General features: G+C 31.3%; 2 protein-coding genes and 1 long non-coding RNA gene across 3 annotated transcripts; 2 read left to right on the top strand and 1 right to left on the bottom strand.

Annotated features, from left to right (window-relative positions):
* Positions 1–4371: 4371 nt before the first annotated feature.
* Positions 4372–6106, bottom strand: LOC112419164 (uncharacterized). Its single transcript, XR_005644013.1, has 3 exons — positions 5766–6106; positions 4669–4724; positions 4372–4567 (listed from the first exon to the last, which is right to left on the bottom strand). It is a non-coding gene; the product is annotated as an uncharacterized lncRNA (long non-coding RNA).
* A 3676-nt stretch (positions 6107–9782) lies between these two features.
* Positions 9783–13736, top strand: LOC11409250 (1-aminocyclopropane-1-carboxylate oxidase homolog 1). Its single transcript, XM_003596111.3, has 3 exons — positions 9783–10447; positions 12283–12604; positions 13334–13736. The coding sequence occupies exons 1-3, from the start codon at positions 9921–9923 to the stop codon at positions 13595–13597; spliced, it is 1113 nt and encodes a 370-aa protein (XP_003596159.1). The 5' UTR covers positions 9783–9920; the 3' UTR covers positions 13598–13736.
* Positions 13737–18480: 4744 nt separating this feature from the next.
* LOC11410782 (1-aminocyclopropane-1-carboxylate oxidase homolog 1) lies at positions 18481–22517 on the top strand. Its single transcript, XM_003596110.4, has 3 exons — positions 18481–19304; positions 21588–21909; positions 22074–22517. Exons 1-3 carry the CDS (start codon positions 18778–18780, stop codon positions 22332–22334), a joined length of 1110 nt encoding a protein of 369 aa, XP_003596158.1. The 5' UTR covers positions 18481–18777; the 3' UTR covers positions 22335–22517.
* Positions 22518–23861: the final 1344 nt, after the last annotated feature.

Raw genomic sequence — 23861 nt, 5'->3', positions numbered from 1 at the left:
CCATTTTTCAGTCCGATTACATATAAATCATACAAAAAAACTACACAATCCTTCTTTGTATAAGAGACATAAAATAGTGACTCATCATAGTAAAAAATTTATCTAGATTATTTTCTAAGAACGACTAATTTCTTTGGAATCTCAAAGTTTGTCATAATGTCATCTTTTTTTCCCCTAGGCCCTCGTGTGAAGAATATGTTGTCTTGAACTCAACCATCATATAATCGGTTTCATCTATAAAATAATATCTCCATATTCTTATTTTTTGTGCTTGTTCGTGATTTCTTGATTCAATACCCTGTATGCATAGGAACCACAAAAGTAAAAATAAAAACTATAGTATTCATTTATAAACCATCCATAAATTTAAATAGAATAATAACGAAAACAAAAAAGCATAACAATGTCATAAAAGCATAAGGAAAAAATAAAATAAGTCACATGAAAAAAAATAAAGGAGAGATGAATAATTTTTTTATAGGAGAGACGAAGAAACTACTTTTTATGTGAACATTTGATTCATCAAAATCGCAGCATGAAGGAAATATTACTCTTGGAACATTGATATCAAAGAAAAAAAATATGAAGAAAAAAGAATAAAAAAACTAAACAATCTTTGTCTGAACATTTGATTCATCAAAGTCACAACATAAAGGAAATATAAATCTTTGAGCATTGATATCAAAGTTAAAAAAGAAGAACAACAAAGAATAAAAAACGGGGGATAAGAGTTGTGAATTGTGATGTGAAATTATGTCAATCCATATTTCTAATTTATAGACTTGTTTCACACCGTAATTTAGTATAATAACCATTATTTTTTTAACATTCCTAAAAAACAATTGTTCTATGCAGGGTATTCATTTACAAAATTATTTGGTCATGAATCAATTTTAATGTCGATAAATTGTTTTAATAGCCATTAAAAGCGTATCATAAAAAAGTCTCCTATTCTAAGTTTTTTTTTATAGGAAATCTCCTATGCTAAGTTATAGGTGATTTTGACATATATATGTAACATAATCATTTAAAATAGAGGTCATTTTTTTTCTTCTGATTATGTGTTTTTTTTATTATTATAATATATGTAATGATCCAAGCATAAACAATTAAAATTTTGGTCAGTGATAATAGTGAATATTTTCTCACTAAATGTTTCATTAAAAAAAATAATTTTTATTAATAGTTTGTTTTCGTTATTGTTTTCAGATTATAGTAATATTTAAGTTTGACCCAATTTTTAATAATATTACAACATATGAACTTCTTTATTTTTTTAACGAAAATACAACATATGCTATTTTTTAGGAACGAAAATACAAAATACAATGAAGTGTATCATTTGGTTTTGTTACTTTTAATTTCAAACACAAAATAATTTGGATATAAATAGATTCGTGTGTATATGTGTGTGAAAAGAAAAAATTCAATTAAAATAATTGTTAAGATATATTATATATTTAATATTCCATGAATAGCAACACATCAAATTAGAATAATTTTATAAAACTCAAATACAAATAAAATTAATAGCATTAAATGTCAAATTCATAAGAAATGTCTACATTATTTGATGTTTTTTTTTTGAATAAACACTATTATGTGTTATTATTAATAAAAAACAAATTTGAATAATTCAATCAATTGTTTTATTTTAATCTATGAATTCAAATATTTTAATTCAAACTATCTTTTTTGAAATAATTTTAATTTAAACTATTTGATTATTAAAAAAAATTATTTGATTCAAATTTGTACTTTTTGAATTCGAAATGTTTGATTTCTAATATAAATTCAAGTAATAGAATTTGATATTGTAAAACTTCCTTTTTTACATGAACATTAAATACCAATATGTGAGGATGATTGTGGTGAGAGTATTTTGTGAGAATCAATATGGTGAGAGCATTTGTAAAAAAGAAAGGGACATGTGGCAACACCAAAACAATAGTAATTCATTTCCATAAAAGTCTATGAAATGGGTTCTAAATTTATATTATATAGATTACACTTGAAAATTCAGATTGATACCAAATACTTCAATTAGCTTAACCTTATCAACTTTGAGCTGCAAAGAACAATCACAAATCATATCAATACTTTAAGTAGTTACGACAATGTTCACAAAGACAAAACAAGCAGTAATAATTAGTAGTAGCGGAAATCACAGTTAAGGTGAATTTTTGAAATAACTTGTTGATATGGTGATAGTCTTCCCGTAAACTAAGTTATTATTACAAAGCATAATCAAAAGTATGTTAGAAAGGTACAAGGTTTTGTGAATGTAATCTAGGCTCCAAGGTGTTTTAAAGACATTCACCACATGATGTTCTCTACAGTTTTAGAAGTTGGTGCCAAATAGAGAAGTAAAAGAAAGATATGTTGCAATGTGAATATATCTTTTAGTGGAATAAGTTGTACATTCATAAGGTAAAACACTTGATAACTATGAATATGAATAAAGGATCTAGGTATTTGTCCTTAAATTTGACAAGTTTGAATCAATAAATTAATCAATCAAGGATCTCAAGCAATGTGTTTTTGTTTTTAATATGAACTATAACTATAATTTAGACAAAACCAGATCTCACAAACCAATATTAGAAACCAAAATTTGAATAAAAAATAAGCTACTAAGAAGTACAAAATAATGTCAGTGTAACCACTTAAATCTTAAAAATGAAAGAGAGTATGAAGCTTACTTTGAAGATCTCTGCAACAATGATTACAACTGAAATAGTGTCATCTCTGAAACGAGACAATGAGTATTTCAAGGAGTTAATTATAGAAAAAAATGAGTTATTTTAACATCAAAATACAACAAAACTCACATATTTTGTCATCTTTAAGTGCTTGAATGATTGGTTAATGCCACATTACAACACGTCACTTGACATATACAAGAAAATATGAAAAAAGACAAAAGTTAGTCACCTAGAGAGAGAGGTCAACATCTCAAAAAAATAAATAGAAATAGTGGTCAACTTAAAAGAGGCCAAAGACCAATTTCAGCCACACATATGTAAACTCACTCTCTCCTTTAATTTAAAAGCTTACTAGGTTGATACATACTTATCAATTATCATCAAATTTACTGCAGACTAATTACAATAAGCAATGACAATTTGCAGGAAAAAGAAAAGAATAACATTCTAACCTCTCCAATAAATATGGGAGAAAGAATGATGGAAAAGAAAGGCTCTATAGCTTTGGTGTGAGTGAATGAGAAAGACACATTTCCAAGACTAATATTGGTCTCCAAAGTATGCACTACAACGACTAGTGATATTGTTGCAAGATGCAAACAAATAGTAACACACACACAATCAACACACTAAACTTGATTATTAATAAAAACAGAACTCGATAATAGATTTAGCTCCCTTACAAAGATTAAGAACCCACACAAAGGTTATAAGAACAGTCCCAACAATCAGGAACGGAACTAGAAAATAATATTGAGGGTTACCAAGTTAAAACATGGTAGATAAACAAAATCAACTTGTAGATTTTATTTTCAAGCACATACACGAACACATAAAAAATAAATTAATTTCTTTTAGTAGCCTATAAATATTATATTTTTTTATTACTACATTTGGTTTTTACATTCAGGATTCATAAAAAATTAATTTAAGCAAGCCATAATGATCTAGGCTCCTAACAAAATAAAGAACGTGACTTTTAGTGTTGTTTTTGTATATTTTTTTCCTTCACTTTTTGCACTTATATAAGGTTTTTCTGTCTCAATATCTTGAAAAAAGATATATGATTATTGGATATAATTGTTGAGAATGATTTAGGGGCATTGTATTTGTGGTTGTTGGGTTCTAGCTAGGTGGCTGTGTGAAAAATGTTTGACGGCTTAAACGCATTAGGGGGAGGGCGGCAAATAGCAAAGAATACAATATAGGTCTTGTCAACAAATTTCTTAGGGGTGGCAACAGCCCCTATATGGCTATACCTAGTTTCGTCCCCGCCAGCAACAAATTCAACTACAATCACAGTCACAGGGAAAAGACAAACCTTTAAAACCAACAAAGAAAATAGTTTGGACGGGACTGTAACACAATGAGTCTGTAACGCAATGGAAGGAGATGAGGAAGCAGACTGTAGCAGCGAATAGGAACAGCAGCAGAAGCGCAAATCAGTGGTACAACAGATGCAGCGCAAAACAGCAGTAGCAATTAGGAGTAGCAGAACCGCAGCAAAAGCTCAAAGCCGCAGCAGTTCAGTAGTAGCAGCGCAACCTGGATCAGGATCTCATGAAGAAAAAAAAAAAGAAGAGTAAAGGGAGTGATAAGTACCAATTTATTGTACGTATTGAAGTAGAATTTGAAAAGGTACCATAACCCGAATTCGCTCTCCTCGAACCAATACTACTGGCAGATCAGAAAACCGACTCAATTGAAACCCTCAATTGACTCCAAACGACGAAACAACACAAGCAATTCTAGATCACTCCCACCCCAAAACAGAACCGAGACAACAAAACAACACAAATCTGATCCACCACTGCAAAATTCTGCAGGTTATTTCACACCAAACATCCCTAACCAATACATCCCTGCAATGTTAACAGAACACACCAAATGCACAAACTTAAGACCAATTCTAAGCGGCCGCACCTACACTACCAAAATGGGAAAGGAAAGGAAAAACATTTACCTTCTTATCAATGGAAGACTGTGTTCACCAATTGCCTCACATAGAATTTGATTAATCTGTATCACAAACCCCAAATTAATACATTAAATGAAATCATTTTAATTGACATATACACACAATTATCAATTCATATATACATTAGAGTTTCAAGGCATCCCAATATCTGTTTGGTACAATGTTAAAACACTCCAATCTTCACAATTTTATTAATAAGATAATCAGAACGCCGCTCCTTAGAACATTTAGCAATACACAACTTAAAATAATTTCAGAAAATCTACTTTTCCTAGAAACTGAAAAAAGACGAGGAGGCTGAAAATCTTATGAAGGAAGAGGAAAAGCATATGAAACTTCACAAACATGAAGCCTTGCAATTGCTCAAGAACAAGGAAAAAATATAAAACATGATCAAGGAAACAAAATTGGATCGTCAAAAGAAGAAACATTATCGACGACAGTTGAACCATAGGCTAAGACATGCCACTCAACAAAAAATCACATGGGAACCATCTCCATTCATACACATACAAGGCGAGAACTTCAACCTATACAAACCCCAACTGCACGTAAACACAAGGCAAGAACAGACCTTGCAACCACAACATTGAAACATATAATTCATTCAATCACTTCCATTTTCTTAAATTATTTCCTATAAACAAAAAAATATATATAATTCTATTTACATTAAATTACTCTAATATACATACAACATCAAATTGAAAACAACTCATTCTAAAAAAATTCAAATCTCTCACCAAAATCTATATAGCACCAACACACTTCGGCTCAAATGCACAACTAGTGTCCGACAAGGGTTGGCGTAAGTGTTCAACACCAAAAACAACATCTATACATATCATTACACAATCACTTTCAGTTTCTTAAGTGGTGGTGTCGACCTCTCAAATTGGGCAAATTATAATCAAATTCTATAAACAAAACAAAAAAAAAAACTAATCAAATTACATCACACTAATATACATAAATATATCATAAAATTGAAAACAATTTCTTTAAAAAAAACTACTATCAGTGCACCACCGAAACTGAAAAGCAAATTGAGAAATCAAAAACAAAAAGAAACTAATACTTACCAAATTAGGGTTCAATTGATTTCTGAAAGATGGGGGGTTTCAATCAATTGATTCAATTAGAGTTCAACGAGGGAGAGAGAGAGAGAGAGAGAGAGAGAGAGAGAGCGTTCAAATGATGGGTTAGGTGAGAGATAGATCGATGAAGGTATGAGGTTAGGGACTAGGGAGAGAGTTCGGCATTTGTGGACTCCAGCAAATGATGTTTTGTATCTCATCGTTGAGAGTGAGATGATGACATGGGAGATATGGGGTTCGATGGGTATGGTATGAGTTAGCTGAGGCTGAGATTCGAATGATGTTCAAAGAAGGTCTGGGTTTAAGTGAGAGAAAAGAAGTTCTTATTGATTGTGTGAAAAGAAGGGTGGGAAAGGAAAATTATATCAGCGCGAACCCAAAATAGTTTCTGCTTTTTTTAATTTTATTTTAACACGCATTAGATAGATAGCGTTCACTATAAAGTGCTAACAAATTATACCCCTATGTTAGCGTTTTAGCGGAAAGCGCTATCCCACTCTTTCTTGATTTTTTATTTATTTTTTTTAAATAGCCAATAATAGAGAAAGTGTTATTTTACATGTCAACCTATATTAGCGCCCGCGCCAAACTGCTATTATTTGTACGAGAGTCAACTCTTAGATAGCACTTTCTTTAAAAGTGCTATTAAATAGGCGCTACTAAATGTCAAAATTGGTGTAGTGTATATTCTTTTTCACTCTAAAACGAAAAATTGGGCCTTGACTCAGTATATTTTGATCTTAAATATTTGAAAATTGTTTTTCTAACAATGAAACCTTTCTATTGACACAAGTAAAATACTGAAATGCCCCCAGCGGCAGTTAACAACCGTTGGGTAAAGCACCGACAGTTAACAGCCGCTGGGTCCAGCGGCAGTTAACTGCCGTTCATACCAGTAAACTAGACCAGTGCTGTCTGCACTGGTTATATGTAACACCCCATTTTCCCAACTTGAATTTTTTTGCATAAATCAGAGTAAAACAACTAAACAGGATGCTACACTTCTTTCAAATCTGAATATAGTAAAATTACTAATTATCTCAATCATCAAATTAAATCTTATTGCACCGGAAATTATTTCAACGTTTAAAATAACCTTGGCACAAAGGCCTCAAGGTAAAATCTCATAAAATTATTCCAACAAAATGTTCATAAAACTTCATAAAATAATACGTAAGGAACAGAAAGCAACAACAAAATTCTCATCCCGTTACGTATCAGAGCACCTAAAACACACGTGAGAGAATCCAATCACGACCGCAACTATTCTTGGTTACCTGCAAGTTACCCAATTGTGAGGGCAACATTTCCAAGCAGAAGGGGTGAGATTTCACATTCAATAATAATAAACATATAATTCATCAAAAACATTTAACAACTTAAACTTCATCATTTAATAACATTAACTCTTCTTATAATACTTCATTAATAACTCAACCAACTTCTAATCATCATTAACTTCATATTCATCACATTATATACAACATCATATAACACATAATAATCAGATCATAAACATCATATAACGACATAATCTTCTCATCATAAACGATACATCATAAACATCATCTTATAACATAGACAACACATCATATACATCATCTTATAACAACATAAACAACACATCATAAACAACATCATAACATCATAATCAATATCATAAACAACATCATAAACAACATAACAACATCATAATCAATATCATAAACAACATCATATAATCTTCATAAGCACTTCATTAACAACATGTGGATAGAAGACAACTCAACAACTTAACAACTCATGGATGACAACTCATCAACAACGACTTTGACTCGACAATGCAACTTCAACTTCTTAATCATGCATGTTGTACCAATCCAGGGCATCAAGCCCCCAACATATTGAGCATAAATACACTCCCAGGGCATCAAGCCCTCAACTTAAAGAGCAAAAGCTCACGGGGCATCAAGCCCTCAACGTATTGAGCATAAATACACTCCCAGAGCATCAAACCATCAACTTAAAGAGCAAAAGCTCACAGGGCATCAAGCCTCAACGTAAATGAGTATGCATGGACTCAACAACTAATGCAACGACAACCAACAACTTCAACGACATCGACAACAACTTACAACTTTAACGACATTGACAACAACTTACAACTTTAACAACTTGACCAACATATGCAACTTAATGATTTAATAATCAATACAGCAGAGACAACAACATACAACAACTTCACAACATAGCATCATTAATAATAACAACTTGAATGGTATAACAACATTATTATCTATATCATACCTTTTCCACATAAATATATGTAACTCAAATTATTCAACAACAACATTCACGTAATATATGCATTTCAAATTATCCAACAAAGATATTCACGTGAAACCAAATTAGATCCATCACAAGATATGTTAAATACTCTTAAACACCCTAGTTGAACTCATAGTACTTCTAGTTTTGAGGTTTGGAATTATTCCTTAAGTTTCGGATTAACCTAAAAACGGTTATGCTGAATTTCCATAAGATTTCACTAAGACCTCCTTGGAGTATTTTTATCATATCTCAAGAACCAAAAATCATTTTCACGTCAAACCAAAGCCACTGAAAATCTAACTCAATTATCTACAACTTTCATGTTTACACCAAAGGCCAATTCAAAACAGAAACGTATGAAAAAGACGCAAGAACATGAAACAGGACGTGCTATCAGAGATGGCTCTTGGGAAAACTCCATTTTTCACCCCAAAATCCCAATTTTGAATCCCCTAAGCCCAAATTTTATAGAAAACTCTTCCTATGATTATTCTACTACCTGAACATCAATTATTACCTTAATTCATTGGATTACCTACTCTTTTAACAATTAAATTCAATCTAACCCTAATTTCTATAACATCAAAACTAACAACAACTACAAAGGCTAAACCCTTTTTCAGAATTACATACTTATGATTAATGAAGGTTAGTCCCACCCTTACCTTAGATTGATCGATCGAAAGGTTCTACAGGTTCTCTTCTCTGGTTCTCTTCTTCTCTTGGTTTTCTCCCTTTTTCTCCAAAAACAGGTTTCACGTTATCCTTATTTTCTAATTTTAACTCTCCCCTTTTATATAAATCCTTAACCTACTTATTTTCTCTTATTTACAAATCTGCCCTCAAAGTCTCAATATTCTATATATATATATATATATATATATATATATATATATATAGAAAAGCTGCCTCTTTACCCGCTCAGGTAAATGACGCAACACCCTCTCCTTCCCGCACATTAGCCATCTCGAGTAAGTGACAATAAGCTGGAATGGGTGCACGTCTCTGTGATCACCATAAGTAGAAAACCTGACGTCATCCACCTCCAAGCGATCCAGGCGTAAGCGGTAATGGTGCACATCTTTATGTCCTTTGCTTGTAAGCCATCTCCCAGCACATGATCTCTCCGGCGTCCACTCCCTGTTTTTCTTCCTTTGTAATCAACGTCGATTCAAATTCTTCGATGTAAATTTTATTGTTTGAATGAGATGAAATTAGAAAATTTTATAAATGAATGAATTTTTTGAAGTATTTTGGCAATACTAAATTTACAAAATTTCAAACACTAGCAAAAAATAATTCATTATTACTAAAAAAATTAAAAAATTTAATTTTTTATTTTTATTTTTATAAAAAAACTAAGAATTTTAAATTCTTCCCTTACTCTATAAAATGTGAATCTCAAATTATTCTTTATAATTCTTTCAAATTATACAAATTTATTCTAATATGCTTCAAAAATTTATACATCGTTCCTATTTATTTACCCAATTGGTCCCTTAAAAATTTCAAAAAATGCAAATTGATTACAATATTTTTTCAATCTTTTTAAACTGGTCCCTAAATTTTTTAAAGTTATGTTTTATTGCTATTTGGAATCAAAGATAGGGTTTTATGATATCTTACTGTAGCCAATAAGGTCAAACAAGAAATGCTTCTTATCTAGTTGCTTTATTAAATTCAAATTAGGTCAAAAATATAGTTGTCCTTTTATGCGGAGTATTCTAGGAAACAATGATACCTATTCCTTCCATTTAGTCCTCTTCAACCCCTAGGTTTTGAAACCATCAAAGTATCTTCCATATAACGCAATAACCTCAAACTATTATCATGGCCACAATCACAAGTCATGCTCCAATTTATGACAAAAAAAGTGAACTAAAGGAGTTTGATGAGTCAAAGGTTGGTGTCCAAGGACTTGTAGAAAATGGAGTAACAAAAGTTCCACGCATGTTCTATTGTGAACAATCTGATATCAACAATGGTGCAGCCAGTGAATTAAATCCAAAGCTTAGTATCCCTACAATTGACTTAAAAGGAATCCATGATGATCCTGCTTTGAGAGATGAAGTTGTGAGACAACTTGAAAATGCATGTGAGAAATGGGGATTCTTTCAAGTAATAAATCATGGAATTCCAGTTCATGTTTTGCATGAGATGATCAAAGGAACTTGTAGATTTCATCAACAGGATCCTAAGGTGAGGAAAGAGTATTACACCCGTGATCTCACTAAAAAAGTTGTTTATCTTTCCAATTTTACTCTTTCCGAAGATCAATCTGCTGAGTGGAGGGACACACTTGCATTTTTCTGGGCACCTCATCCTCCCAATGTTGATGAACTACCACCAGTTTGCAGGTTTGCATAATAGTTCTTTAAGTGTAAACCACTAATGTAATACTCTTTCTCCGGTCGTTATTATAAGAAAATTTTCAAAAAAAATTATGTTATATTTATAATAAAATGTAGGTCAAATGCATTTAAAGGTCCTTTAAGTTTTTCGTTTTTCCCAAAGTTGTCCTTTAAGTTTCAAAAGTTCCAAACAAGTTCTTTAAGTTTCAAAAGTCCCAAACAAGTTCTTTTAGTTTTTGAATCGTTTCAAACAAGTCCTTTTAGAGGATGATGGTGTGATGATTTAGATGATAACAACAAAGAGCATTATCCACCATTTGTCATGTCTAAAAAGATGACTAATTTTAAGTGGGTGTTAGGAGCCAGATTTGGTACCAAAGATGAGTTCAAGGAAGAAATTACCAACTATGCTATCTACAATAGGACTTGTTTGAAACGATTCAAAAACTAAAAGGATTTGTTTGAGACTTTTGAAACTTAAAGGACGACTTTAGGGAAAATGAAAAACTTAAAGGACCTTTAGATGCATTTGACCTAAAATGTAACAACTTTTAAGGTGTAGTTATTATTTAAAAGACTTTTCTATATTTAATTTAATGCTTCTCTTTTTAATATTAGTAGGTGTATTTTATGAGGGTATATTCATAAAAATATTAAAAAAGTTAAATTCATTAATTATTGCATTGGTTTTGTTGCTTATAGTAAAGACCGGAGAGAGTATAAGAGAAATGTTATTTGAACAACCATTTAATTGTCTAACTATGTATTTATATACTATGCTGATACAATTTCATTTTTTATTTGTTTTTTTTCCTCTCATCAAATCAATAATAATAAATAACATGTACTTTTATATACGTCTCAAGTTTTAGTTGTTAAGATAACTTTCTTTTAAATATATATATATATATATATATATATATATATATATATATATATATATATGGTTTTTTAATTCTTCGATTTTTAAGGAAAATAACATGACATAAATAAAGTTTAATCAATAATTATTTCAAGTAGAGTTTAAATTTAGAACTTTCAATTGATTTGACCTTTATGGATAAAATTACACTCTCACTCCTATGTTGCCCTAGTTAGTATGACACTTGTGTAAGTGAAAATAATAAGTAACCATTAGTGTTTGTTAAAGATAGTGAAGAAAAAATTATATGGTATAAGACTTTAGTGATATCTAATACATTGATGCGTGAATTGAACTCGCAAATCTCCACTTCTGTGTGAGTTTTTCTGCTAGACTCATTTAAAAAAATGTTAATGGTAGAACAACTAGTAACAGAAGAGTAAACAAACGATAATTTGCAACACAATAAACATGTCTACAACTAAAAAGCGGTTGTAGTTCTAGAATATTTCGATTGACAAAGTTAGGGTTTACAATGTTACAAGCTTTATACGTCAATTTATTGATTACAACAATAACCCTTAATCGTAGTGCGCGCCCTGACCCCCCCCCAATCTGTTCCCTACAACAAACAATAGGATTAAACGCACGGGGGATACTCGCTACGCTCGCTCTTCTACCTCTCCCTTGTCCCCTTGACACTGCCTATGAGCCATACTCAACAAGCATAAACTATATGTTATTTTTGTTTGCTTGAAAGACCAAATAAGAAAAAGTGTGGAAAATCCTAGACAAATTTGGTGGTATACTCTTACTTTTAACATTAAGCAAGCATTAACCATTCTAATCAATGATAACAATATTCTTTGGTTGTTAATATCCTTATTTCCATTAATTTTTTCGGTTGCTTATAGCTAGAGCCACCACCTACTTAGAATTATCTGTCCTTGATGACTTGCTAATGATAACAAACTTGCAGTGATATTGTGAATGAATACACAAAAGAAGTAACGGCACTTGGATCTTCTTTGTATGAGTTATTGTCAGAGTCTCTTGGCCTTAATCGCTTTCACCTTAAAGAAATGGGTGCTGCTGAAAGTTTTTTCCATCTATGTCATTATTGTCCACCATGCCCTGAGCCAGAGTTAACCATTGGCACTGTCAAGCACTCAGATGGTAGCTTTATTACAATACTTTTGCAAGATCATATTGGTGGCTTAGAAGTTCTTCATAACAATCAATGGATTGATGTAGCTCCCATTCATGGAGCTCTTGTAGTGAACGTTGGGGATCTTCTTCAAGTGAGTTCATCATGCATAAAATTAGAATATACTTTTTTTTTTTTTTTTTTTTTTAAATTTAAATTAGGGGAAAGGATAAATTATTATAAAAGTTACACTAAGATCTTTATACATTTTTCTTCAACGATTAAAACTCTATCATTTGAAGTAATAAAGTAAACTCTTACCACTAAATTGATACCTCATAAACATTCAACTAGCATATTCATTCAGCTTAGTAAATAATTTTATCAAGATACTAGATATGCAAAAAGGACAAAACTTTAGTCAAATATTGATAGGAATGCCTTCTTTTAGATTCTCTTGATCTTGTTTGGGTTAGGCTTGGCCCCCAAGTTTTTCTTATCAATATATTTTTTGACCTTTTATGGAAAAAAAAATTAGAAGAGAATTTTTGTGTTTTCTGTGTGCTAGCTTGGAATTGTAAATCCATGTGATTGGTCCGAGTATCAAGGGACTTGGTCATCTTAAACGAGCGGACATGAGTTTGAACTTTGACTCTTCTTACATGTGGATGAAAGAGGATTATCTAGAGTACATAACTGATTTATTGACAAAACGGTCGTGAATACTTCGTACATATAAGGCTATAAAATGGTTATAAAAATATATGATGTGTATTGATTTGACACCGGAATCATTTCTCTTATCTGTGCATAAAGTCTAAAATTGTATATGTCAAATAAAAATTGAATGCTGACTATGATCAATTTAATTTTCTTTTTACAGCTTGTGAGTAATGACAAGTACAGAAGTGTTCAACACAGAGTTTTAGCAAACCATGCAGGCCCAAGAATTTCAGTTGCAACCTTTTTTAGAACACAACATGATCATTCTCCTGAGGGCATACCAAAAGTGATTGGACCAATCAAGGAACTTTTATCTAAAGAAAACCCTCCAATATACAAAGATACATCTTTGAAAGAGTACTTGAAATATCGTTTGGCAAGCGGGTTTGGAGCTTCTGCACTATCACCTTTCAAGTTGTTATGAACAAATTGCATGCAATCTTTGACTGTGTTTTTATTCATATTTTTGGATTTATGATTGCTACGTTAGTAATCAATTTAGTGTTAGACTTTGGTAATTCTATTGTTAAGTTCTAGTAATGATAGACTTGATGCTTTTCTTCCTTGCGTTTGCTCAAGTTAGTTGGTGAATGATTAATGTATGTTTTTTTTTTTAAGAAGTTAAACTAACCCACCTAATAGTTAGCATATATGTTATAGTGTAATTGCATAATGTGTGGTGAATTCTAGATGTATGCATGTTGTTGTGTGATAGTCTTACATAAAAACTGCGGTAATGTTTATAGTGGCGGTTTTTAGCACCCGTCGCAACAAGACCGTCTTAATTTTTTATTTTTTTTTTGTAGTGACACACAACAATGAAGAAAATTAAATGATAAATAAATTAGTCACATCATTAAACTATTTTATTTTCTAAAGAAAAATTATTTGTATGAAAATGTCTAAACTTTTTAAATTTGTGTTTGTTCCTAAGCAAGTGTTTCTCGTGGTTGTGATAAGAGAACAATATGGCATGTGAAATAAGATGTGTTTATGTTTCATGTGAATGTACTTTGTGTGCTTGAAATAAGATGGCTACAACAAAAGTGTGTGATGATTGCTGAATAATTGCGCTAAAAATATGTGATTTGAATCATACCGTACTTGTAATCATTAAAATTAGAAGGAGGATTAGAAATACTCTCTTTTATCCCCCTGAGCCTAGCTAAGTTTGTAGGGATATTGCATATATGCAGGGGCCGGGGTTCGAACCCCAGACCCCCTACTTCTCCACATATTATATGTGTGAGCTCTAGCCACTAGACTACATGACAAAAAAAAAAAAAAAAACAAAACTCTCTTTTTAGTTTTAACATTCTCTTTTAACACTCATCCATTTATCGAAGGAAATCGGCGCGGGTACTACACTTTAAAAATGAGTTTCAGGACCAATCCGATGTATATTTGTAGGTTTAAAGAGTATTTTACATTGAGGCTTAAGTGTGTTGACAAAGAAACATAAAAACTAAGGACACTAAATATGTAATTTTGTTTGAGGCGTGTCAGACATTAAATATGAATATCACTCACATTCAATATGCAAATATTAATTCATTAAGTTGTGAGAGTCTACCTCGTTCCGTTAGACTCCATCACATTAGAGCAAGAACTTTCTAAAAGCAAAAATTTAGTTTAATTAATAATATATGTTGAAAATAATATTTAATATATACATTATTTACCTATTCTTAAACCTTTAAACAGTAAAGTGTAATAATGAATTCTAACTCAAATATAAATGACATTTTTACTTTTACATATTTTGGTTGCACACAGCGTGTCTTAATATATTTTAAACAAATAACATCATATTCATATCAATCAGAATAAAAAAAAAAAAAAAATCAGATATGTATAACCAATAAAATAGCTACTTTTAAGATCAAACATGCAACATAAATCAAAAGTCTACAACTCTCCATTTAACTACTAACCGAGCAAGACACAAAAATGTTTAAAGAGTTTGACTTACGAAAATATATTAAAGCGAAAAAGACTGTATGGTCTAATACGAGATCTAAAAAATTTAGGGGCCTAAAACCCTTGTTTTAATAGCAGCCCTTGGGCTGACATCGATGAATCTCACATAAAGTCAAGGATCCACACAAATTTCATCTAGTAAATATGTGAATGATGGAGAATGTTAAAAATAAAGTGATATTCTGGCACATATTAAAGATGTTGAGAATGATGTCAAGACAAACAAAATGTCAAGTACGAAGTTAAGATATCGTGACAACACAAATACACAATTAGCAACTTTAATGATAAAGGCAGAAAGTAAAAGGCACATGTTATTTATTAACCAAGTTCTGTGCAACGTCACCTACATCCGGGGGATACCAAGTCAGGAAGGAAAATCACTATAATAGTATTAGTTTGAAGCATGCATAAAAACATTCGGTCTACTAACTTCGCAGCTAATCACTACCCGTGTAATTTCTATCTAAGACACACCTAGATATGAGAACTCCCTCTCACTTCCCCTCAATCACTCACCAGTGATAAACAACATTTATAAAAGAAATGGAGACACGCTCCTAAATAACTGAATCCACTCTTGCTTAAAAGCTTACGAGTGATTCAAAGCTTACAACTCAACTACAGTCCAGCTCTAGTATCAAGGTGATACAAGAGTTGCTCACAAATAACAAGGACATTCCAAAACCCTAAATGAAACTTTTGTAAATGACGGTTTCAGCGAAGAATTAGGTCTTGAATGGACTTGATGCATAAAACGGGCCAAACATCCAGTTGAATCACACGGTCTTCAAGACAATATTCTGAAGCAGATAAAATGTTTCCTTAAATGTTAGAACATCACACTTAAGAAACTGCCCATCACTGCTTCTAGAAACCACACACTTCTTGTTCAACGCTCCACAAGAATCATATCTTCATAGAATCTTCAGAGATCTCACGTAAAAATAAAACACCCAAGAAATCGGAACAAGGTACATTATGGTGTCGCACCAACATGTCAAGACATCTTGCTAGAAAACTTGGTTTAAAAAAATACGGCCAAATATAGTCTACAAACCTAACAATCTCCCCTTTTGGCAAATTTTGACTAAAACAACCTTTGCAGCGCATATCTTCAAAAACCAAATAACTTGCATAGATAAAACGAGAGGAGATGATACAGTCACACCTTCTTTCACTTTAACATAAGTACTCATCACGAAATCGTCCGACATCTTGCTAGAAAACTTGGTATAACAAAATGCGGCCAAATATAGTCTACAAACCCAACAATCTCCCCCTTTGACAAATTTTGGCTAAAACAACCTTTGCAGCGCATATCTTCAAAAACCAAAGAACTTGCATAGATAAAACGAGCAGGAGATGATACAATCATACCTTCTTTCACTTTAACATAAGTACTCATCACGAAAGAAATTACTTCTTGCTACTTTGTCTCTGTTATTGCTTGGTTTGAGTACTTTTTGCACTCATGATTTGTAATTGTTTATACTCTTATATAAGTTTTCTCCTTTTCATTTATTTATATATCTTTATTTGCCATTTTTTTTTGTGGTGTCAGTGATTCGAACCCCGAACCTTGACATATATTATGCATTGTCCCTACCAACTGAGTTAAGCTCACAAGGACATCTTTATTTACCATTAAAAAAAAATCATCACTTAATTAATTATTATTACTATTCATTATCCTTTATTAGTTACTAAGTAAATAATTAACCTTTACTCATCACAATTAACTATTTTAACACAAGGAGTAAAGTGCAAAGACATCATGTTGTAAGTTTTGACATTCCAACCAGATCAATGATATGGACACTTTCTTTCCATTACTCTCTCTAACACTCATTTTTTTATTGGGTGAAACTCACGTGGGTCTCACTTTGGAAATGAATCTCATAGAAAACCCACATGTGGTTCATGGAATAAGAAAATGATTATTAAAGAGATCGTAAAAAATAGAGTGTTCATAACATTTTCTTCCAACTATATGACACCTTAAGACAACCACCAATCATTTGTAGTATCCCAATAATTTTATTTGAGTGCTGCTATTTGCAGCGAATGGAATTACCTCGAATGTCTCGTGATTTATTGTTGTCGTTGAATGTTCTTTCATGGAATACATCAATCGGTTGGATATTAATTAAAGCTTTTCCTACAATACAAGTTTGTAGTATCGTGATATCACCGTGATAAATTATTCGCAATACGCAGCATTTCCCATTTTATTAAAATAAAATAAAGAAAAATATGTAGCTTGGGAGACTAGGTCAAAACCCAATGAAACAAAAATGATATAATACAACAACTTGCTATTTAAAAATGTTTCCAAGAAAGTACAAAGGGATAAACCGTGGACGTGAAAGAAAAATAGTTTAGAGAAGGGAAGCATAATCCAAGAGGACTACATCAAACAAACTAAACACGAAGAAACAATCCTAAGCAATAAGCAAAGTCGGAAAAAACGACAATTAAACTTGTTGCACAAAATATTATCTTTAATTCACCATCCAAACAACTATAATATACTATCCAAACTATAATATACATTCACAGAAGTAGAATTTGTAATTAACCATCCAAACACATTCTTAATATGTAATTACAATTGAGATGTTATATTGGTTCAGTGATCCGACTCCAACCTTTTAATATCAAAGTACAAAGTTTAAATCTCCTCATGAACAACTATAAAATGTTCATTAATGTCTCTTGAATTAATATAAGTACTATTATTCAAATTCTTAAGTGTAAATTTAATTGTTTGAATGCTGAATTTGGAGAATTTTAAAAAATAAATGAATTCTATGAAGTGCTTTGCCTAAACTAAATTTACTAAATTTCAAACACTATCTATGTATCAAAACTCCTCTTATTAATGATATGCTATAAACATCTTTATTTCAAAAAAGAAAAACACTATCTAAAAACTAAATTTAAAAAGAAAAAAAATCTAAAAACTAAGAATTTAAAATTCTTTCCTTACTCTATAAAATGTGAATCTCAAATTATTCATTATAGTTCCTTCAAATTATACAAATTTATTCCATTTTGCTTAAAAATTTAAACCTTGTTCCTACTTATTTTACCAATTGGTCCCTAAACAATTTCAAACAATTGCCAATTGATTACAATATTATTCAAATATTGTAAATTGGTCCCCAAAAGTAACGTTTTGGTCCATCTTTGGAATCAAACATACAGTTTTTTCTGAGAATGACACATAGTTTTATATATCTTAATGTGGCCAATAAGGTCAAACAAGCAATGCTTCTTATCTAGTTGCTTTATTAAATACAAATTAGGTAAAAAAATATAGTTGTCCTTTTATGCGGAGTATTCTAGGAAACAATATGATACCTCTTCCTTCCATTTACTCCTCTTTAACCCCTAGGTTTTGAAACCATCAAAGTATCTTCCATTAACAAAAATTCATGCACACACAATAACCTCAAAATATAGTTATCTTTGATTTCTAGGAAATCAAAGATAGGGTTTTATGCGGAGTATTCTAGGAAACAATGATACCTATTCCTTCTATTTAGTCCTCTTTCAACCCCTTGGTTTTGAAACCATCAAAGTATCTTCCATATAACACAATAACCTCAAACTATTATCATGGCCACAATCACAAGTCATGCTCCAATTTATGACAAAAAGAGTGAACTAAAGGAGTTTGATGAGTCAAAGGTTGGTGTCCAAGGACTTGTAGAAAATGGAGTAACAAAAGTTCCACACATGTTCTATTGTGAACAATCTAGTATCAATGATGTTTCAGTGAATGAATCAAATTCAAAGCTAAGTATCCCTACAATTGACTTAAAAGGAATCCATGATGATCCTGCTTTGAGAGATGAAGTTGTGAGACAACTTGAAAATGCATGTGAGAAATGGGGATTCTTTCAAGTAATAAATCATGGAATTCCAGTTCATGTTTTGGATGAGATGATCAAAGGAACTTGTAGATTTCATCAACAGGATCCTAAGGTGAGGAAAGAGTATTACACCCGTGATCTCACTAAAAAAGTTGTTTATCTTTCCAATTTTACTCTTTCCGAAGATCAATCTGCTGAGTGGAGGGACACACTTGCATTTTTCTGGGCACCTCACCCTCCCAATGTTGATGAACTACCACCAGTTTGCAGGTTTGCATGCATAATAATTCTTTAAGAGCACTAATTTAATTTAATATATATGAAATGTTATTTGAACAATTTTAGTTGTCCAACCTTCTCTTTCGGAAATGTTAACTTATGTCTTAGACACAAGTTAGACAAAAGTTAAGATGCTAAATATTAAATTATTTTTTTGGAAATTGTGTATTTAACATTACAAAAGCTTAGATACTTAGTGTGTGTTTGGTTTGGCGATGGATAAAATTGATTTTAATTGAATTGATTCTGAGAGAATTGATTTTGGTTAAATGTGAGTTGGATGTGAATTGATTTATATTTGGGTAACTTCATTTAAAAGTGATTATTATAAGTTGATGTTGTTTGGATATGTTGAATTAAAATTGATTTTAAATGTGTAATGACCAAATTATCCTTTTAATTGTATTTAAAATTAGATATCTCTCATTTTAGATAATTATTTAAATTTATGTCTAATAATTAAATTTAATATAATTACATATAATTAGATCCTTCCTTCAAAAAAAAATTAATTAGTAAAAAATTATGGTTTTTTCTAAATTACCTTTGAAGAATGGTGGGTAATTTACCCACCAACCAATGAAAATGAGCAATTTATTTGTGGGGTCAAGATAGTTCATGAATATATGTTTATGTGGCTAATGTGTATTGGTTGGGGTAAATTACCCATTATTCTTTCATGGGTAGCCTAGTTGTCACCAAAAATAATTACGTTAATTTTATTGGTTTACAAATTCGTTTTAAAATAATATAATTTATAAGTTATTTTTAATATAATATAAGCATATAAGTTTATTTGTATATTGCATTTTGTCAAAAATAGTTAAGATATTGCAAAGGTTATCATAACAATTAGGACAACTCGCGGTGAGTGACTCACCAATTCACCATCAAAAACAGAATGAGATACCAATGTAAAAATGAAAAAATGATATGAAATACCATTAGAAACATTCAATTTCTACTTTGTATGCAATGATTTCGATCAGAAACCCTCCATTCCTTGCTATCTTGTTCGACTTCTTCCTTTTGAAAAACAAGGTTGTTGTTTTTCAACCATGGCAGACGCTAATAAAGGGTTTTAATGGAAGATTGCCTTGGAAAACAAAACTAAAACTTAGAATCGATTTAGGCAACCGCAGAAGCTCCAAATCATAGCTTCCAGTCTACCGTGATTTTGAAGGTGGAATCGATTTAGAAGAATATAAGCCAAACATGAAAGTTAAAAGTCAAACCATATTTGACCACTACGAACGTGCGTTTAGAGCGTTCTATCGCGTATCCAAACAGCCACTTACACTTTCAATACAAAATTTATTTCTTATTTTCCTTAATTTATGCCCTTAGGACACAAGTTAACACGACTCTTTCTCTTTTTATTAGTTTTTCTCTCTTCTAAAGTCAAATCAATAGTTATAAATTATTTACTTTTGTAAAAAAAATGATAAATAATTTACTTTTATACTGTTGTCAAATACGTGTCAAGTTTTAGTTGTTAAAATAACTTTCCTGTTAAAATAGTTTACTTTTAATAATTTACTTTAGTGTGTGTGAAAACCTTTGAGAATGAAAATGTAGTTCTGTAATATTTGAATGGACAAAGTTAGGGTTTACAATATTGCAAGCTTTATCTATATATAATATATATAATACATCCAAATTACACCAATAACCCTAAATGTTAGTGTGAGGGCTATCAGCCAACACCTAGTCGGCTCCGGGTTACAGTTCGATGACTTTGAGTTCGGTGATTTTGGTGACTTTGTCTCTATCTTTCTCCTAATAAATAACTCTCTTTTATCAAAATAATTTATTTTAATCATTCATCTATCATTCTCTTTCATCTAAAATACACTAAAGTCACCAAAGTCACCCAACCTCAAAGTCACAGAAGTATTTCGCGTCGGCTCCTTACAACTGACAATTGGACCAAACGCACGATAGATACTCGTTACGCTTGCTCTACTCCCTCGCCCCTTGCTCCCTTGACACTGCCTATGTTCCATACTCAATAGTCATAGACCATATGTTATTTTTTTTTTGCTTGAAAGACCAATTAAGAAAAAGTGTGTAAAATCCTAGACAAAATTGGTGGTGTACTCTTACTTTAAACATTAAGCATTACCCCTTCTAATCAATGATGGCATTATATGCTTTGGTTGTTAATATCCATATATTTCAATTAATTTTTTCGGTTCTTAAGTTATAGTTAGAGGTCATCTGTACTTAGAATTATCTGTCCTTGATGACTTGCTAATGATAACAAACTTGCAGTGATATTGTGAATGAATACACAAAAGAAGTAACGGCACTTGGATCTTCTTTGTATGAGTTATTGTCAGAGTCACTTGGCCTTAATCGCTTTCACCTTAAAGAAATGGGTGCTGCTGAAAGTTTTTTCCATCTATGTCATTATTATCCACCATGCCCTGAGCCAGAGTTAACCATTGGCACTGTCAAGCACTCAGATGCTAGCTTTATTACAATAGTTTTGCAAGATCATATTGGTGGCTTAGAAGTTCTTCATGACAATCAATGGATTGATGTTTCTCCCATTCATGGAGCTCTTGTAGTGAACGTCGGAGATCTTCTACAGGTGAGTTCATCATGCATAAAATTAGAATATACATTTTTTTTAATTAAAATTGGTGAAAGATCTTTATAAAGATCTTAGTGTAACTTTAATAATAATTTAATTTTTTGTATATGTCAAATAAAAATTGAATGCTGACTATGAACAATTTAATTTTCTTTCTGCAGCTTGTGAGTAATGACAAGTTTAAAAGTGTTCAACACAGAGTTTTAGCAAAACATGCAGGTCCAAGAATTTCAGTTGCAACCCTCTTTAGAACACAACATGATCACTCTCCTGAGGGCATACCAAAATTGATTGGACCAATCAAGGAACTTTTATCTGAAGAAAACCCACCAATATACAAAGACACTTCTTTGAAAGAGTACTTGAAATATCGTTTGGCAAGCGGTTTTGGAGCTTCTGCACTATCCCCTTTCAAGTTGTGACTTATGAACAAATTGCATGCAATCTTTGTTGGATAATTAATGTTCCTACGTTAGTAATCAATTTAGTGCTAAGAGTTTGGTAATTTTATTGTTAAGTTCTAGTAATGCAGACTTGATGACATTTTCCTCCTTGTGCTTGCTCAAAGTTCTAGTAATGGGAACAAATAAAATTATTTGAGCGTACACAGAACAATAAAAAAAATTAAATGATGAATAAATTAGTCGCACATCATTCAATATCTTTAAACTATTTTACATTTAAAAAAAATATTTATATGAATGTGCCTAAACTTCTTAAATTTATGTTTGTCCCTAAGCAAATATTTCTCGTGGTTGTGATAAGAGAAAAACATGGCATGTGAACTAAGGTGTGTTTATGCTTGTGAATGTACTTATGTTTGGTTTGGGTGAAGTAAAATAATCATCTTTTATATTATTGAGACGGTTGGATAAACCTACTAATTTTTGGTTTTGGTTGGGTTGAGTGAGTAGTGGATTGCCCAAATTATTATTTGTTTTTTATTAATATTAAATGACTAAGGGTGTGTTTGGTAGGCAAGAGATTGAGACGAGAGAGAAAGAGAAGAGAAAGTCACCATTTCTTCCGTCTGGCACATCAAAGAAACTAGGAAGAGAGAATAAATTTTGCTCGGTCCCACGTGTTTCTATTTCTGTCCAATATTGCAAAGAAAGTGGAGAGAGCGAGCTGCAATAATTGTTTTTCCCTTCCTGCCCTTTTTATGTTTTTGTCTCATTCAAATCATTTTTTTCTATTTTTTTTAAGCAAAAGAATGTGTGTAAATAGTTAATTACCCCCTAAAATTAATAAAATGTCAATTACCTCCGTGAAATTGCACAACGTTAATCAATTTATCCAACCTGTCAAATTCTTCTGTCAGTGAACATGAAGTTTTGCAAATACCTCCTTGAAGTTTTGCACTTATGTGCAAAATGCCCCCCAAACTTAAAAATTTATATGTTTTTTTTCTTATCTTGATTCAAAAGATATTAAAGACAAACAATTAACAGTTAACTTTAATATTTAAGCTTAAAATAAGAATATATCCTCTAAAAATAACGCATAATTAATAACTTCATATTACTTTAGCAAAATACATGTTTAGTTCAATTTTTTAAGATAGAATAATTTTATTCAAACTTATCTTAAGAAACTGTTAGAATTAATTATTCATGAGGAATGAGTGTCTCTAGCTTACTTTGTTGTGAATTGATGTGTCTCTGTCTAAATAAGTCATAATTTATGGAGAATTGAACAACCAAATGACATAACATAAACAAAATAAAATAACAGACCCCTTTAAGAATGAAAGAGTCATGTAAAGTATTAAAGTTAACTGTTAATTGCTTGTCTTTAATATCTTTGAGTTAAGGATAAGAAAAAAATATGAGTAAATAGTCAATTTCCCCCCTGAAACTGCAGGTTTCGTTAATTACCCCCTGAAATTAACAAAACTTCAATTACCCCCCTCAAATTGCATAACGTTAATCAATTTACCCCCTCCGTCA

Source organism: Medicago truncatula, chromosome 2 (genome assembly GCF_003473485.1).
Source record: "Medicago truncatula cultivar Jemalong A17 chromosome 2, MtrunA17r5.0-ANR, whole genome shotgun sequence".
Lineage (NCBI taxonomy): Eukaryota > Viridiplantae > Streptophyta > Magnoliopsida > Fabales > Fabaceae > Medicago > Medicago truncatula.
Note: the sequence above shows the minus strand (reverse complement) of the source record. Positions and strands in the feature narration are given on the sequence as shown.